This window comes from Sinocyclocheilus anshuiensis, unplaced genomic scaffold (genome assembly GCF_001515605.1).
Source record: "Sinocyclocheilus anshuiensis isolate Anshui unplaced genomic scaffold, SAMN03320099.WGS_v1.1 scaffold1439, whole genome shotgun sequence".
NCBI classification, from domain to species: domain Eukaryota; kingdom Metazoa; phylum Chordata; class Actinopteri; order Cypriniformes; family Cyprinidae; genus Sinocyclocheilus; species Sinocyclocheilus anshuiensis.
In genome coordinates this window covers 40,896-57,010 of record NW_015536537.1, presented here as the reverse complement: position 1 = coordinate 57,010, position 16,115 = coordinate 40,896, and the positions used below count along the sequence as shown (strand labels likewise).

At 37.5% G+C, this 16,115-nt stretch overlaps 1 protein-coding gene across 4 annotated transcripts in view; it reads right to left on the bottom strand.

Moving 5' to 3' along the window:
• LOC107695967 (MHC class II regulatory factor RFX1-like) overlaps positions 1–15,636 on the bottom strand; it is a 21,144-nt gene extending 5,508 nt beyond the window's left edge. The window contains exons 1-13 of one of the 4 annotated variants that reach the window (XM_016496095.1): positions 15,469–15,636; positions 12,930–13,280; positions 12,588–12,697; positions 10,789–10,884; positions 8,906–9,003; positions 7,580–8,027; positions 5,961–6,160; positions 4,613–4,732; positions 4,393–4,523; positions 3,919–4,037; positions 3,685–3,794; positions 1,263–1,414; positions 941–1,038 (exon numbers count right to left, since the gene is read on the bottom strand). In XM_016496095.1, the coding sequence (XP_016351581.1) occupies positions 941–1,038; positions 1,263–1,414; positions 3,685–3,794; positions 3,919–4,037; positions 4,393–4,523; positions 4,613–4,732; positions 5,961–6,160; positions 7,580–8,027; positions 8,906–9,003; positions 10,789–10,884; positions 12,588–12,697; positions 12,930–13,266 (2,019 nt within the window). In that variant the 5' untranslated portion in view covers positions 13,267–13,280; positions 15,469–15,636. The remainder of the gene's footprint in view (positions 1–940; positions 1,039–1,262; positions 1,415–3,684; positions 3,795–3,918; positions 4,038–4,392; positions 4,524–4,612; positions 4,733–5,960; positions 6,161–7,579; positions 8,028–8,905; positions 9,004–10,788; positions 10,885–12,587; positions 12,698–12,929; positions 13,281–15,468) is intronic. The other 3 variants (XM_016496100.1, XM_016496108.1, XM_016496117.1) reach the window with 3 other exon arrangements.
• Between the last annotated feature and the right edge of the window lie 479 nt (positions 15,637–16,115).

Sequence of the window (16,115 nt, the reverse complement as noted above, 5' to 3'; positions counted from 1 at the left end):
TGCGCCGGCGCCGCATGCGCGCACACAGTTAAGCATTGCTACCTTGACAATGCAGCCAGTTCATTATCATAATAAAATACAGTCAGTCAAACATATGGGAAAAACACTATGTAGTAAAAAAAAAAATGTAGTAAAATATGTGCCGTTAAGTGTTATCACCGCACCGCCGTGATGTTATGCAAAACATTTTGTTTTACGTGGATATTGGAACACGAGTGAAGTACATAAATAATAATTTGCCATTCAAATACATCGCGAATACGGAAACATTTGATTTTGTGTGGAATGAGAGACCCAACGTTGGTTTCAGTTTCGTTTTAGCCTAAATGAATTCGTTTTGGCTTGTCGTTTATATTGCTATACAGCTTCTTATATTCTTAATTCTTGTTCTTTTCTAAATACTGTTAATTGAAAGGATTTGTTGTGGAGTGAGGGGAACTAAAATAGCCTAGCTATGTTTACAGTGTTTATTATAATGTTTGTAAACATTTCGCGTCGGCATTAGGCCTATTTCTGCGACTTATAAGCGCCTTGTTTTTTTTTCTCCCTAAAAAAATGTAAAAAATTTATACGCATAGCGTATTTTAACCATGCAGCAAACCTTTTTAAATATTTTGATAAATTACTGAAAAAATAAATAATTAAATGACTTTTTAAACCATTTAACTGATTGTATTAATCGGTCAAAATTCTTACGGTCGGTTAACCGGTTAAAATAAACATCCCTAGTTTGGACTCTCATTCTGACGGCACCCATTCACTACAAAGGACCAATTGGTGAGCAAGTGACGTAATGCCAAATTTCTCCAAATCTGTTCTGATGAAGAAACAAACTCATCTACATCTTGGATGGCCTGAGGGCGAGTACATTTTCAGCAAACTTCCATTTTTGGGTGAACTATTCGTCACTAAACGTTAATAATTTGTTGTGATCACTGACCTTCACACGAACCATCTCTTCAGGAATGTTCATCATGGCGTTAGTCAACCAGCTCTCAAGACTTTTCGCAAAGTTTCGGATGGCTTGTGTTAAGGCACCTGGAGAAACAATTAAGATACTTCAACAAAATATATGGACGATTCACCCATAATTGGTGCCCCAGCAGCCTGAATGTTGACCCATGTCCAAATTGGCAAGGAGAATGTGAATGTGAGTAAAAACAGGCCACTCTTGGCAAAATGTGACTCACCTGATGGATCAACACCAGCTCTGGCACATACTGCTGCACAGTAATAAGTGAATCTGTATTGAGAGAACTTACTGGGAATAGGTCTCAGAACGTCTGGGATGAGCATCTCCACCAGGCCCTGGTACAGTGTGTTGTCGCAATCACGACTCCAGCGAAGCACTGGATCATATTTACAGAGCAGCACCAAACATGACTTGGGCAGCCTCTTCTCAGACTCATCATGCCTAAGATAGCCAAAGAAACCAGATAAAGTTTGTCTTATTATTCATTAACCCTATAAAGCCCACTATATCATATTTGATATGCAAATTTATAAGGCCTCTAAATTATCAACATGATCAAAACATTGATGAAAAAAATGGTTGTACACAATCTTTTACAAGCCTGTCATCTGATTTAGAAAATAAAAGGCCTTTAGTATCATTTTAAAAATGTCCCCCTTCAGGTCGTGGTACACGTGTCTTTTTGCTGTTAAGTCTTGGTTTTTAGTAAAATGTAAGAATAGTAAAATGTTAGAATAACTTATATATTGTTAGTAATATTTCAAGATGAACACTTACTGGACTGAAGCGGTTTACTTGATTATCCACACACCATTTTCTAGAAAAATGGTGTTACAGTGTGAGAATATAATCCATCAGGCTTTTGAGGAATGTTGAGGAATGCATTATGTTTTGCCCCCACAATAAAAACTAGAGCTTTGATCAGAAAACTAAGCATTTAAAGGGTTAGTTCACCCAAAAATGAAAACTAGCTTGTGTTTTACTCACCCCCGAGGCATCCCAGGTGTATATGACTTTCTTCTTTCAGATGAATCCAGGTGGGCTTATATAAAAAAATTGTCCTGGCTATTCCAAGCTCTATCATTGCAGTCAGCGGGTGTTGCAGTTGAACAGTCCACAAGTCGTCAAATAAAGCTCACGCATTCATAATAAAACGTGCCACAGACGGCTCCGGGGGATGAATAAAGGCCCCCTGTAGCGAATCCATGTGTTTTTTAAAGAAAAATATCCAAAACACATGGATGGACAGGGGGCCTTTATTCATCCCCCGGAGCCGTGTGAGGCACGTTTTATTATGAATGCGCGAGCTTTATTTTTTATACACCTTGGATGCCTCAGGGGTGAGTAAAACACAAGCTAATTTTCATTTTTGGGTGAACTAACCCTTTAAAGGGGTCATGACATGAGAAACCAAATTTCTCTTGATCTTTTGACATAGAAGAGGTCTTTGTATGCTTAATACATCCAGCAAGTTTCATAACTTAAAATGTCCTCATCATCAATAAAAAAGCATTTATGTAATAACCCTCAGAAAACGGCTCATTTTGGATCAGAGGGACGAGGTGACGTCACCTGGGCACTGTTCGTTTGCATATGACCGCCTCCAGAGCAAGACAACTATGCCTATTTTGTATTTTCGTGTTTGTAGATACTGCCGAAGGATCCCGACGTCAGAGAAAAATGGATTCAGTTTATTTTTAGCGAACGTCCCAGTCCCGTCAGTGCTAATTTACGTGTGTTCAGTAAAGTTTTGAGAACAAATTGCAGTATGATGCTGGCTTTGCCAAAATACTTTTGCTCAAAGGTCAGGCTGTTCCAACTGTTCTGGACCCAACAACGACGCCGCAAACTGCAAGTAACGTATTTCATGTCAAAACTATTTTTAAAACATTAATGGCGGTAATGGATGTTAGCCAATCATAAAAGTGGGCGGTTACACTGACCTCTTAAAGGGAAAACACCCCAAAACCAACTGTTTCAGTCAGAGGATGAGAAACAGGGTGGAAAAAGGTCATAAATCACTCAAATTTGAATGTTTTTAGTCCAAAAAACCTTTAGTAATATTATAATTACACCTCAGGGAACATAATAAAATACAAAATAAAAAAACATGTCATGACCCTTTTAAATATCATCTTACTAAGGCATGTTATTGGTAGATATAGAGTGACAACTGATATTCATATGCATTTTATGTAAAAAGTCTGCTATACTGTTATAAAGATCTCAATGATTTAACATTACAGTCTATCAGAATTTCATCTTATGTTTCAGCCATATAAATATCAGCAACTGTACCAAAATGCTTTTTTTTTCACTTCTTAAATATGAGCTCCATATTCTACTAAATCATACTATGTGAGCCATAAAAGCCTGATGCATCAATTATAATACTCAACAAAAAACACGTTTTTTAGGTTTCTTACATTTTCATATATTGTCTAAAAGTTCAATGAACTCTTACATAAAAAAATAAATAAATAATAATAATAATATTATATATATATATATATATATATATATATATATTATTTGGACAATTATTTCATATGTCAGGCTTTACAAGTTAACTTAATGCTCTATACCGCCCTTGCTCAGTAGAAACAACCGAGAACCATCTTGATAAAATCCTCCTGAAAGCACGAAACTGTGAAATCCTTGATATGTAGTGCTGGTCTAAAGGAGTGTGTTGCGCTGAGAAGCAAACATACACAGCTAGTGTTGTTGAGTCTCCTGCCTGACTTTCACTGAACCTCCAAAATGTTTTCCAAAGAGTCTCCACCAAAGGGAACTGAAGGTTGACCATCACATCCAGAATGGCCTGCAGAAAAACACAAGACCAGTAAAAATCAACCTGAAAAGATATTTAGCTTCTACACAGATATTCATTGTGATGCCGACAGTCTATCGCTGGTTTCAAACAGAGAAGAAGAGAGAAGACTCACTTCGCAGTGTTCTCTGTAGAGCAACTGAAAGCTTTTAAGATGTTCCTGCTCAATGCCCTCTGGTAAAGCTCTACCCTGCAGGTCAACATCAGGGAATTCTGGGAGAGCTCGGGACGCATCTAAACATCAATGATAACAGCAACCATATATGTTAAACCCACATTGTGGTGCCAAACTTATTTATTTTATTTATTTATTTATTTTGCAGACGCTTTTATCCAAAGCGACTTACAAATGAGGACAATAAAAGCAGTCAAAACTAACAAAAGAGCAACAATATAACTATATATAATATAATATAATATAACTTATGCAGTGTGAAACGATTTGGTGTTAGAATGTTACGGCGAAATGCTTTGTAACCGACAACCAATCGCATGCCTCAAATTCACATACTTTAGACAGTTACGGCAAGACAGCGCACTTGAATGTCCGCTTCTGACATTAAAGGTTCACACTGATGTCACGACTCACCTAGAAACTGCTGGTACTGCTGGACCTGGGTGCTGATGTCCGACAGACCCGAGCTCTGCTGCTGCTGTTGCTGTCCAGATCCTGAAGACATTCCGTTAGTGATTCCCTCCACCTTCTGTACCGGCTTCAACCTGCAGGGAGACAGAACCAAACATACTGAGAAACACAGGAACCAGAGTGACTGACAGAGCAAGATATGAAAGAGAACATGTGTGTCCACCTCTGTTTCTGGGAGAAGGGCTGCTGCCTCATGGCCAGGTGTTGCTGGTCCTCCATCAGACGGACCAAAGATGAGCTCGCTTTGATTCGCAGTCCATAGTAGTGATATTTGGAATTCCCTCTGGAACAAACACACAAAAGCTTTAGTGCACCTGCGTGACCCGAACCAGAGGATCATGGAGGCATCTATCCACATATGCATGTATATGCGTGACTCTCAATCACATTATTATTCAAACGTTTGGTGTCAGTAGGATTTTTAAAAATATTTTTTTATGTTTCTTATGCTCACCAAGGTTGCATTTATTTGATCAAAAACTACACTTAAAAAAACAGTAATATAGTATAATATTTGTATATATATGATATACACAATAAAATTCAATGTAATACTATACATATAAGCAGTAATATACAGTGGGTACGGAAAGTATTCAGACCCCCTTCGACAGCACCTGAGTTAAATATATGAGTGTCACAGCAAAGGGTCTGAATACTTAGGACCATGTGATATTTCAGTTTTTCTTTTTTAATAAATCTGCAAAAATGTCAACAATTCTGTGTTTTTCTGTCAATATGGGGTGCTGTGTGTACATTAATGAGGAAAAAAAATTAACTTAAATGATTTTAGCAAATGGCTGCAATATAACAAAGAGTGAAAAATTTAAGGGGGTCTGAATACTTTCCGTACCCACTGTATATATATATATATGATATTATATATTATTCCTGTGATGGCAAGGCTACATTTTCAGCATCATCACTCTAGTCTTCAGTGTCACATGATCCTTCAGAAATCATTTTAATAAGCTGATTTTCTGCTGAAGAAACAATATTAGTATTTTGGAAGGTTTTATTGTTGTTTAATATTTTTGTGGAAACCATGATATTTTTTTTAGGATTCTTTGGAATATAAAGTTGTTAAACAATAAAAAAAGTGTTTATTTAAAATTGAAATGTTTTATAAATGTCTTTACTGTCACTTTTGATCAATTTAATGCATAAGGATGCATTAAAAGTATCAATTTCTTTTAAGAAAGCGTCTTACCGAAGCCATACTTTTGAACGGTAATGAATGCCATATTAATTTACTGTCACTTGATGTTTGTGAGTGAACTATGCTTATGAACCAACACTTTTTAAATGATTCACTCAATCTGATTTGAACATATAATCAATGAAACATCTCACAATCTATTTAACTTGGACGAAAATAGCGCTTAAATACATTTCACTTGAGTTTTTTTTTTTGGGGGGGGGGGACAAATTTTCTGAATGAACCAATTCATTCAAATAAACTGGGCACTCCCAGTTAGAAAGTACATGTCATGTGACCTGATTTCTCTCACCGTGTGCCCAGGCGTCTGGTCCTCAACCCCATGAACACCGAGCGGATGAGTTTTCCGAAGGATGCCGCGTTGACGGGTTCCAGCTTTTGCTCCTGACAGTGCAGCAGGTAGTGGCAGTAGAGTGTAGATCGGGGCAAACTCACCCCTTCCGCTGTCTCATAATTATCCAACAACCACTGCACCTGAGGGCCAGAGGACAGCTGCCGGGATAAGACACACAAACAGCCACACACACACTCAGACAGAGAGTCCAGGCTAAAAGATGCCCTAAGATAGACAACATGCAAACACCACAATGCAAACCCATGCATATGCTTTTGCATGCAGACACCGCACATGCAGATACACTGTAATTACAATTTACTCAAATTTGCAACAAATTGTATTATTTAGCAATGTCTACACATTGTTTTTCTGACAGCTTCATGAAAACATGCAGTGCTGTGAATAAGTCTTTGTCTGAATTTCTGTTTGTGCACTTTTTTTTTTTATTGTATGTAGATTGTGTTAGCATACGGTCAAGTGGTTAAATGAAAAGTTTCTGTTCTTGCATTTCTTTGGAGTTCAAGGTTTCAGTTGTACAGTACAATAATTAAAGTGTGAAGAAGTATGCCAACAGATGAATCAAAAGCAGAACTGCTCAGTAGGCATGGGTGAAAACAAAGTGTTTTTTGGGCAGAAAACCACGTTCATGTTTTTGAAAGAAGTCTCTTATCTTAGCAAGGCTGCATTTATTTGATCAAAAACACAGTAATATTGTAATATTACAAAATAAATATTTTCTATTTGAATATATTTTGCATTTTTTATGTTTTTTTTTCAGGATTCTTAGATGAATAGAAAGTTCAAAAGAACAGTTTTATTTGAAACAGAGATCTTTTGTAACATTATAAATGTTTTTACTGTTACTTTTGATCAATTTATTGCATCTTTGCGGAATAAAAGTATTAATTAAGTATTCTTTTAAAAAAACAACAACAACATAACATATACATTTTTATTTTACAGACTCAAAACTTTTGAACGGTAATGTATGCATCCACATGTTTTGGTTGTAAATCAGTGTCCACATTCAGTGTCCAAACATGCAAAAATACAGAAAATCAGACAGGGGCAAATACTTTTTCACAGCACTGTATGCCTCTCGACAGCTGTTTCTGCGTGCCGTGGCATACAAGACGGGTATGCAATGAAATATTAAACAAAATGCCTCAGTCCTTAACTAAAAGAATTTTGTAATAGAATGTGCAGCAACACTGGAAGGCTGCTGCATATAGGACCATGTTGAATGGTTAGGTTAACCGACCGAATGGTTATGGTTATGACTGAATTTTAATGTCTTCAGCAATGAATACGACAGCACAGTGAAAGCTTTAGCAAGCACCACTGACAAGCTACATGTCAACTGGACATGTGTCGTCATCGAAATGGAATGCTGCTCCCGAAGACTTTTTTCTTCATAGAATAAAACTGGAAATGATTTGGACTTGGAAGTATCACTGTGCTCTCTGACATGTGGAACAGAGCAATGAGATCACCATGCGTTTAAATTCATTTGGGTGGCGGGAAGAGAGGTGGCGATGAGTGATGATTAAGCCCCGCCCCTGCTGTCCTCATACCTTTTTGTCTGCCGACGGCACGCTATTGTCCTCGCCTTCGTTTATACTCACGGTGGCTGGAGAGGCACGGGTGGGGTGCGGATAACCGTGACCGTTTCCGCTGCTGCCAGTCCCGCTACCAGCCAGCATGTAGCCGCCCTGAATCACGTAGCTCCCGCTGCTACCGTTAGCCTCACCTCCGGAGTCTCCAGAACCGTTCGCCGCCGTCCCAGTGGCTGCCACTACAGCTGTGACTCCGCCCACTGCCGCCGTCGTAGGATTGGCCACGATCTGCCCCGTCCCCGCCACAAACATGGACACCCCAGAGGATCCTGTGGTCACGGAGACGGTGAGAGGGGTGCTGGGGGACGTGGCCTCAGAACCAGAGGCAGGGGTGGTCTCATAGTACTGTCCAGCAGTGGTCTGGGTATACAGAGGGGTCTCTGTGTACGGGAAACTGCTGGAACGACTGGGAGAAAATCAAAAGGGTTAGGAACTTGAATTGTAATCAAATATAACAACATATACTACCTTGGGATTTTTAACTTTGCAAACATATTTCAAAATAGTCTTGTTCCATGTTGATATTTAACCTTGGGTTAGTAATTAGTAGTTCTGAGATTTCAAATTGTACATTGGTAAAAACCAGTGTAAAATTTAATATCTTAATATTTTTTTAATTAATAATAAATACACTGAACAAAATTATAAACGTTGTCATAGCAAAGTCAGAATTACCTCCTCTCCTAGGTTCACGAAACGGTCGTCCATAAAATGCATTGCTGTTCTGTTGTAAGTAATCTTAAAGATTCCTAAATGCATCTACTTCTGGAAGGCCAAATAAAGTGCTTTTGCTTTCGCCTAGAAACACACAGCGTCTCCCTGACATGGCTGCTTCAACACTAACTGCGGTTACTGAAACCACGCCTTCTTTCTTTGCGTGCACATTTGGGCGCATTATGCAAATATTCCCACATAGTGACCTAGATATGTGGGGGCGTGTTAGAACGAGCCGTTTTAGGGGGGTGTGGCAGAGTCTTAACTTTGATAAAGAATATCTCTTTGGTTTTGAGACTTTAGTCTTTGCAACTTCAGGGATCTTATCTATTCACGAACAGCTTGTAACACTCCAAAGAGAAAGGAAAACTTGAAATCGCATCATATGACCCCTTTAAAATACAAGTGTGAAGCTTTGCTTAACCCATGGTTAACAGTGTTTTTTGTTTTGTTTTTTTTAAAAGAGCTAACTGTTAATTCAGGAAGTATGTGTAGCATGAAAAGCCTTGCAGCTGATCCAGCACATGTGCACAGTGCCTGGGCTGAGTGCTGGTTCCTGTAAATACTCACATGGTGCTGGTGGTGTAGTTAGCATCTGCTCCTTCCACATACTGCACCTGGTTAGTATACACATGTTGGACTGGCAGCTGTTGGAGCTGCTGCTGCACCTGTAGCGCACATAAACCCATACACAAATTAAAAAGGCAAAATCGACACAATCACAGTTCTGCAACAAACTTAACTTTGCAATAAAATAAAATGTAAAAAAACATGACTGCAGCCAACATTCAGTACACTAAATCAGTGTTTCCCAACCTTTTAGTCTTATGCACACTACAAAAAACATCCTTTTAACTCGCATTACACTGGATAGAATTTATCATTGTTTTTAATCTAATGGAAACTACCAAAAAAAAAAAACTTTTTAACTAAAAACAATCAATACTGTGGGTGAAAAATAGACGATGTCTCTTAAAATGAAGCAGTTTGAGAAATTAAGTATCAGCAAACTGTGTATTTGATATTGGTTCAATTGAGATGGGATATTTTTGATGGGATGAAAACAGCTAAGAATTTATTAAGAGGTTATTTATTTTTTTATTTAATATAAAAAAATATATTACTGATAAAATTAATCTAAAAATATTGAATATAAACAAATGTCTTCCAGTTAATTTTTTTTATGTGTTTAAAAAAAAATCTAATTTTAATATGTTTATGTATATCTAGACTACAATTCAAAAGTTTGGGGTCAGTACAATTTCTATTCTATTTTTTAATTAAATTACTAGTTTTATTCTGCAAGGACACATTAAGTTGATCAAAGTGACAGTAAAGACATTTATAATATTAAAATAAATGCTGTTCTTTTGAGCTTTCTATTCATCAAAGAATCCTGAAAAAAAATGTATCACGGTTTCCACATAAACATCAGCTGTTTTCAAGATTGATGATGATAAGAAATGTTTCTTGAGCAGCAAATCATCATATTAGAATGATTTCTGAAGGATCATGTGACACTGAAGACTGGCGTAATGATGCTGAAAATTCAGCTTTACACCACAAAAATAATTTATATTTTAAAATATATTAAAATAGAAAAGTTATTTTTAAATTGTAATAATATTTCACAATATTACTGTTTGTACTGTATTTTTTATCAAATAAATGCAGCCTTGATAAGCATAAAGAGACTTCTTTAAAAAAACATTAAAAAAATCTTCCTAACCCCAAACTTTGAACAATATTGTGTATATTATATATTCACTGTTTTTAATGTAGACTCCCCACAGACCCTTGGTTGGAAATCACTGCACTAAATGATCTAACACAATCAACTCACTCTCACTGACTGACCACAGCTTTACCTACAACACTGTGTTTTAACTAAAGTCACCTACGCTATGGGCAAAGGGCATCTCATAGATGTAAGACTGCACATCTGGCACAGGAGCAGAGGTGTAAGAGACCCTGTCTGTCTCCCAGCCAACTGACATGACGGGTACTGAGAAGGTGACGGGTGAAAAGGCGACAGGTAGAGACGGGGGGAAACAGGATGAGCAATCCAGCAAACCTCCATTAACAGATGCATAAGATAAACTGTCTCCAAACAGGTTAGTGCTTTTCTCTAGTAGTACTACTGCTGCCCTATGCTCCAACCAGTCTTCTATCTGTCTCTTTCTCTTCACTTCACTCTCTCTCTGTGCATCACTTCCTCTCTGTGTGAGAAAAGGGTTCTGAAAGCAACCGTTAGAGGGTTAGAGGCTTAATGAATTTGGCATTAAAGGAAATTCTGCATGAACTATTCCTATAATGCAATACATTCGAGATGACATGATTGTGAATATTAGAAAATGAAATGCGAGTCACATAAAATGCATTTTAGAGAGAGAGAGACAAAGCCAGTCTTTACTGACATAATAACACACATTTATATAAATGAGAGAGCTCACCTCCTGTGTCAGGTGCACAGATTGTAGGCTGGTGACATTCAGCTGGGTGCCCGGCTCTGTTTTCGTTGTCTGAGATGTAGCTTGAACTACCGACCTCTGTTAATAGATTACAGGGACAAATGAAAAACATTAGCTTGCTGAACAAGCTACTGCGAGAATGGCAAACCACAATCTAATTTATCTAAACTGGGCCATGGTTTACAGCTCTAATGCTTTGTATGCGTTTATGTATTTTCACAGAATAAAGGAAGTTACAGAACGAAGCTTCTCAGACACTCAGCTTAGTATTTTTATTTTTTTTTACCCATGAAGAAATGAATAGCGCTTGTGTTTAAAATAAAATAAAGACTCCAGTCATATCAGTGGCCTAATAAAATGTATTTGGGGCAGAGATGTTGAGATCACGTTAACCCAAATACTATTCACTTTCCCTCAGTAACCCTCCTGTTTTCAGAACCTTCTCCTTAAGGATAAATAAACCACAGCTTACTGTGAATAGGGTACTTCTGTAATGCTATTAGTAAACGTAAACTTCCTAGCCAAGACACAAACACAATAATACTAAATGAACCTTTAAGTATGATTTAGGTGCACTACCATTCAAAAATTAGTCAATAAGACTTTTTGACGTTTTTAAGTCATTTATGCTCACAAAGACTGCATTTATTTGACCAAAAATACAGTAAAAAAAACTGCAATATTATTACAATTGAAAATAAATGTTTTCTGGTTTATTGTAAAACTACATTTTCAGTTCCATTTTTGTGGAAAATGTAATGCATTTTCTTCAAGATTCTTTGATGAATAGAAAGTGCAAAACAACACAATTTATTTGAAATAGAAATATTTTGCCATATTATCTATTTTTTAGTTTGTTAATCAATTTGATGCATCCTTACTGAATAAATTAATTTCTTTTTCTTTTAATTGTTTTCTTCTAAATTTAAGAAAAATAAACCTTATGTGTGATGTGGATCATTACAAGGTCTGCACCAGTACACTTGGACAGAGTTGCTGCCTGTGGATGTACAATACAGTTGGTAACCTGCAGAAAAGGTTATCTAGCTCTGTGTATATTTACCAGAATCTTTGGGACATTCCAGCAAATCTGTGAAACTACCAATTTATCTTTAACACATTTAAAATGTACTATGTTTTTAAAAGCAGTGGTTTTCTCTTTGGTGACCTCCCATTAACGCTAGTGTTGTTCAGGGTTTTTGTGATGGTAGACAACCAGACTGCGGGGCAAGCCTTTTTCTAAGAACTGCTGTTCTACAAAATTCAAACAAACTCAAACAACAAGCAGTGCTGAATTTCCTCCATCTGTGGACTGACTGATCGCCGTTTTATTTGTGTACAGATATGAAAAAAAGGACTTAATTGATATTTTTTATTATCATTGAATTTGATCAAATCACATTTTGAGGTGCCATATAATTCCAAAGGGTTTCTATAGATTTATAGTCGGCATATCTATCTACAATACTGTTCAAAAGTTTGGATTTGGAAGATTTTAAAAATGTTTTTGAAAGAAGTATCTTATGTTCACCAAGGTTATTGTGAAACATTATACAATTTAAAAGAACTGTTTTCTATTTGAATGTATTTTAAATAGAGTCACTTTTGATCAGTTCAATGCATCCGTGCTGAATACAACAGTTGTCTAAATGTTCAATTATTTCTTGATTTAACCCTTGATGGTATTGCACTGCACTCCAAAGATGTTTAGGTGAGTGGTGGTGCAGGTGGCTTTACTGTGTGTTTGGGCACACAGCTTTAGGGTTTAGGGTTAGTGTTACCTGTTGGACGGTCTGCACCTGCTGCACCACCTGTGTGGGAACTCCAGTTTGGACTACAGCAGCAGGAGGACTAGAATCTGACACAGAGTCACTGGAATGAAGAGAACCCTCTACAGGAAGGAACATAGGGGGTAAAATGGAGAAAAAGACGTATATTAATATTTGACTGATGTTTTATCCAACGTAACCTACATTAGATTCAAGGTACACATTTTATTAGGTTTATGCTTTCGTCATGCTCTACTGTTTGAGCTACAGGAATAATTTGTAACTTTTTTCTGAGCAGAGACTATAGCATGTCATTCATTCTTAAGATGAGGTGAGATGTTTATTGACTCTTACCTGTAACTGTGACAACGATGTACTGCGGTGTATTCTGACTGCTGGACTGCGTAGGTGAGCTCTGAATCTCAGCTGTGACATATTGAGTCTGCGTAGGCGGGGCTTGTGCAGGCGGTGCCTGGGCAATTGCCTGGCTCGTCTGTGTTTGCGAGGGAGGGGGCGTGGTCTGGCCGGTGGGTGGGGCCGCTGAAGGCGTGGCCCCTGTAGTCTGAAGTTCAGCCAGGAATTGTTGGGGAGCTGCCGTCACGGTGGAAGCCTGGCCTGATGTGGGAGTCACAGCGCCTCCCTGAGGCTGGGAGGTCTGCTGCAGCTCCCTCACATATGCTGGAGTTGCCATTGGGTTACCCTAGACTGAATGCAATAAAAGGGGAAATTAATCAGAGCTTCACATGATGATACATACAATATAATAAACAAAAGAAAACAGAAAACTACATTTAAATGTAGTTGAGTTGGAGAAGGTGAATTTTGGTGTATTGCTAGGGCAATAGGTGCCTTAGTAAGGCTTCGCGTCAGGGTCCTGATCACCGTTTCGGGGGTTTCTTCTGCAATAACAACTGGCTTAATGTGTATTATCTCACTTATTACAAGGTGACTTGCCACATAGGCAATTAAATGGACACGAAAATATTGATTCTATTTGCTCAATGCTTCTGCCGGAAAAAAAAAGGTCCTAGCAAATAAATTCAAACAAGATGAACCTTTTAAATAGTAATGCACAGTCAAACCAATTATTACACAGATGTTCACCAAATAAATAACTACGTTGACATGAAACACTGATTTGAGTTGAAGCAGTTTTAAAATCTTATCTGTCTATGATGTCATAATCCGTTAGAAATATGCAAAACAATTGTCTTGGCAACAAGATAAACACTACAACAATATTACAGTACTATTAATACTACAGTTCTCCGAGTTCATTTTCAATACAGTCCATAAGTGAGACACAAGATGGTACCAGCTGCATTTATATGAAACAAGAGAGAGCAAGTTAGCAGTGTGATACGAGAGACACGGAAGAAGTTATGGCCTCAGATAACTTGATGAGCAGTCTGTTATTCAGCAATGCTATTGACGACAGTCATTAGGTGTAGTGAAGGTGTAGTGAATCACCATCGCCATCAAATCTCCAAGAGTGTAGGATCAGTTCTGGACTGATGGAAAAGGTCTAAGTATGACCAATAATAATGAAGATGCTTGCCATAGATAATAACACTATCAAAGTTATTATTTTATATATATTTTTTTTCATTATTATCACTAATCACTTCAGCAAAGTACCTTCTTGGCACAACCATACAGTTCCAGAAAAGCCCTAAAGACTACAACCACTGTTGGGCCGACAAAAAGAGGAGGGAAGGTTAGGGCAGAACGTTTGGTGTCCTATTACAAGTAACCTGAACACTGCTTGCAAATGAATGAGGGCACACACCATTGTCAAGAACACAAAGTGGGACTTGGACACACAAAAAAATACAATTTAAATTAAAAATAAGGTGCACAAAAAAAAAGTCAAATTTCATGTATCAGTACTAATTTACTTCATTACTGTTACTCTAATCAGGCAAATTTATGATTCAATGATGCTATAATCGTCACATCAAGTCTGTATACATCTTGCTTCCTTTTGTGTTCTTATATCTTATGAATTTGTATTGTTGCACTTGTTTTGTTGTTAATATAAACAAAAAACCGCACTTATACAGATATTTATATAATATCATAATAATTCTAATAAAGACATATAATGATCAAATACATAATAAAATGCATAATAATAAAATAAAAATGTATTATTTACGTCAATTAACAGGTATTGGCTCATCAATAGGCTTCTATAATATACGCATATGTAACGTTACCCATTATTTAAATAATAGAAATGCCAATAAATAAACCATTTGAACCTGGTTAGTATATTCACAAGGTAAACACATGAAGTAACACAACATTACTCAGTATATAACGCACAAAAGAATCTACTCGTGGGCATGCAAACGTTTAGACCCAGTACCTGCGCAGTCAAATGTCCTGCTTTGCATCTTATTTACAATGCACTGACTCACATTAACGTTATACTACGTATGATTTCATGTCCAATAAGCATCGATTGGTCAGCAGAGGTTAATAACAGGAGAGTATCTGGTTTATCCAGCAATAACTGCAGGGTTGTCAACGTGATCGTCGGTGTAACTATGCCAACAGCGTTTATAACACCTGGCTCCATAGCAACGCTAGCAGAATGCTACGGATGGATGGCTATCCGGCAATGTGTATGGAGACTCACGTATTATTGCAAACACCCGCCATTTTGTACAACCTATCTAGTATATCGTCATAACAACGAGCAGATTTGGCTGAAGCTGGTAGTAATGTCTATCCTGAGAGAGATGCGTCTGTCTAGCGCGACACGAGCGTTTAGCAATCCCGCTCACTAATAATTATTATTGGACATCGATAGATGCTAAAAATATCATCATCCTCGCATCCTTTCCACATAGTGTGACTTCATATGAAATATAAAAAACGGAATCACCTCTTATTCCGAGTGACTTTTCCAGCCGTACTTTTGATTTAATATGCTTTTTTTTTTTCAATGAATCGGGTTGTTGTTGTTGTTGATTCTCGTTGCTGGGTTCTTGTCTCCACGACTACCGTGGCTATGGCGCTTCGTCCTCACCCGGGCAACTGTTGCTACCCACTCGCTGCGTTCCCGCCCCTTTTCTTTGCTCTGATTGGCCCGAATACAATAACTATAACGCCGCGTCTTCCTATTGGTGGAACTAGGGAGCTAACGCGACACACGGCACCTGGTTCGTCTGAAGTGTTCAATCAGAACCTCACGCTCAGATTGTGCAAACGGGGTTTTTTTGTACTGATCTGAAATCAGTCGTATTGTTAGGTTTACGTTCGCTATTACAGAACAACTGTTAGAAAGCTGATCCAAATCCACGTTGTATAAGAGCTTTTAACACACGATCCAACCGGCTCTTCTTCCAAACAAACCGAAATGTATTTAATAAATATATGCAATTTTGATATATAACAAAATAGAACATTATTTCTGTATGAATTGCATATATTTAGAATCTGGAGAAAAGTAAATGAGTGTCATTCATGAATGTGATGGACCTATACTTTGTGCTTCTTTATAAGATTTAATATATGCTATTAAATGATATA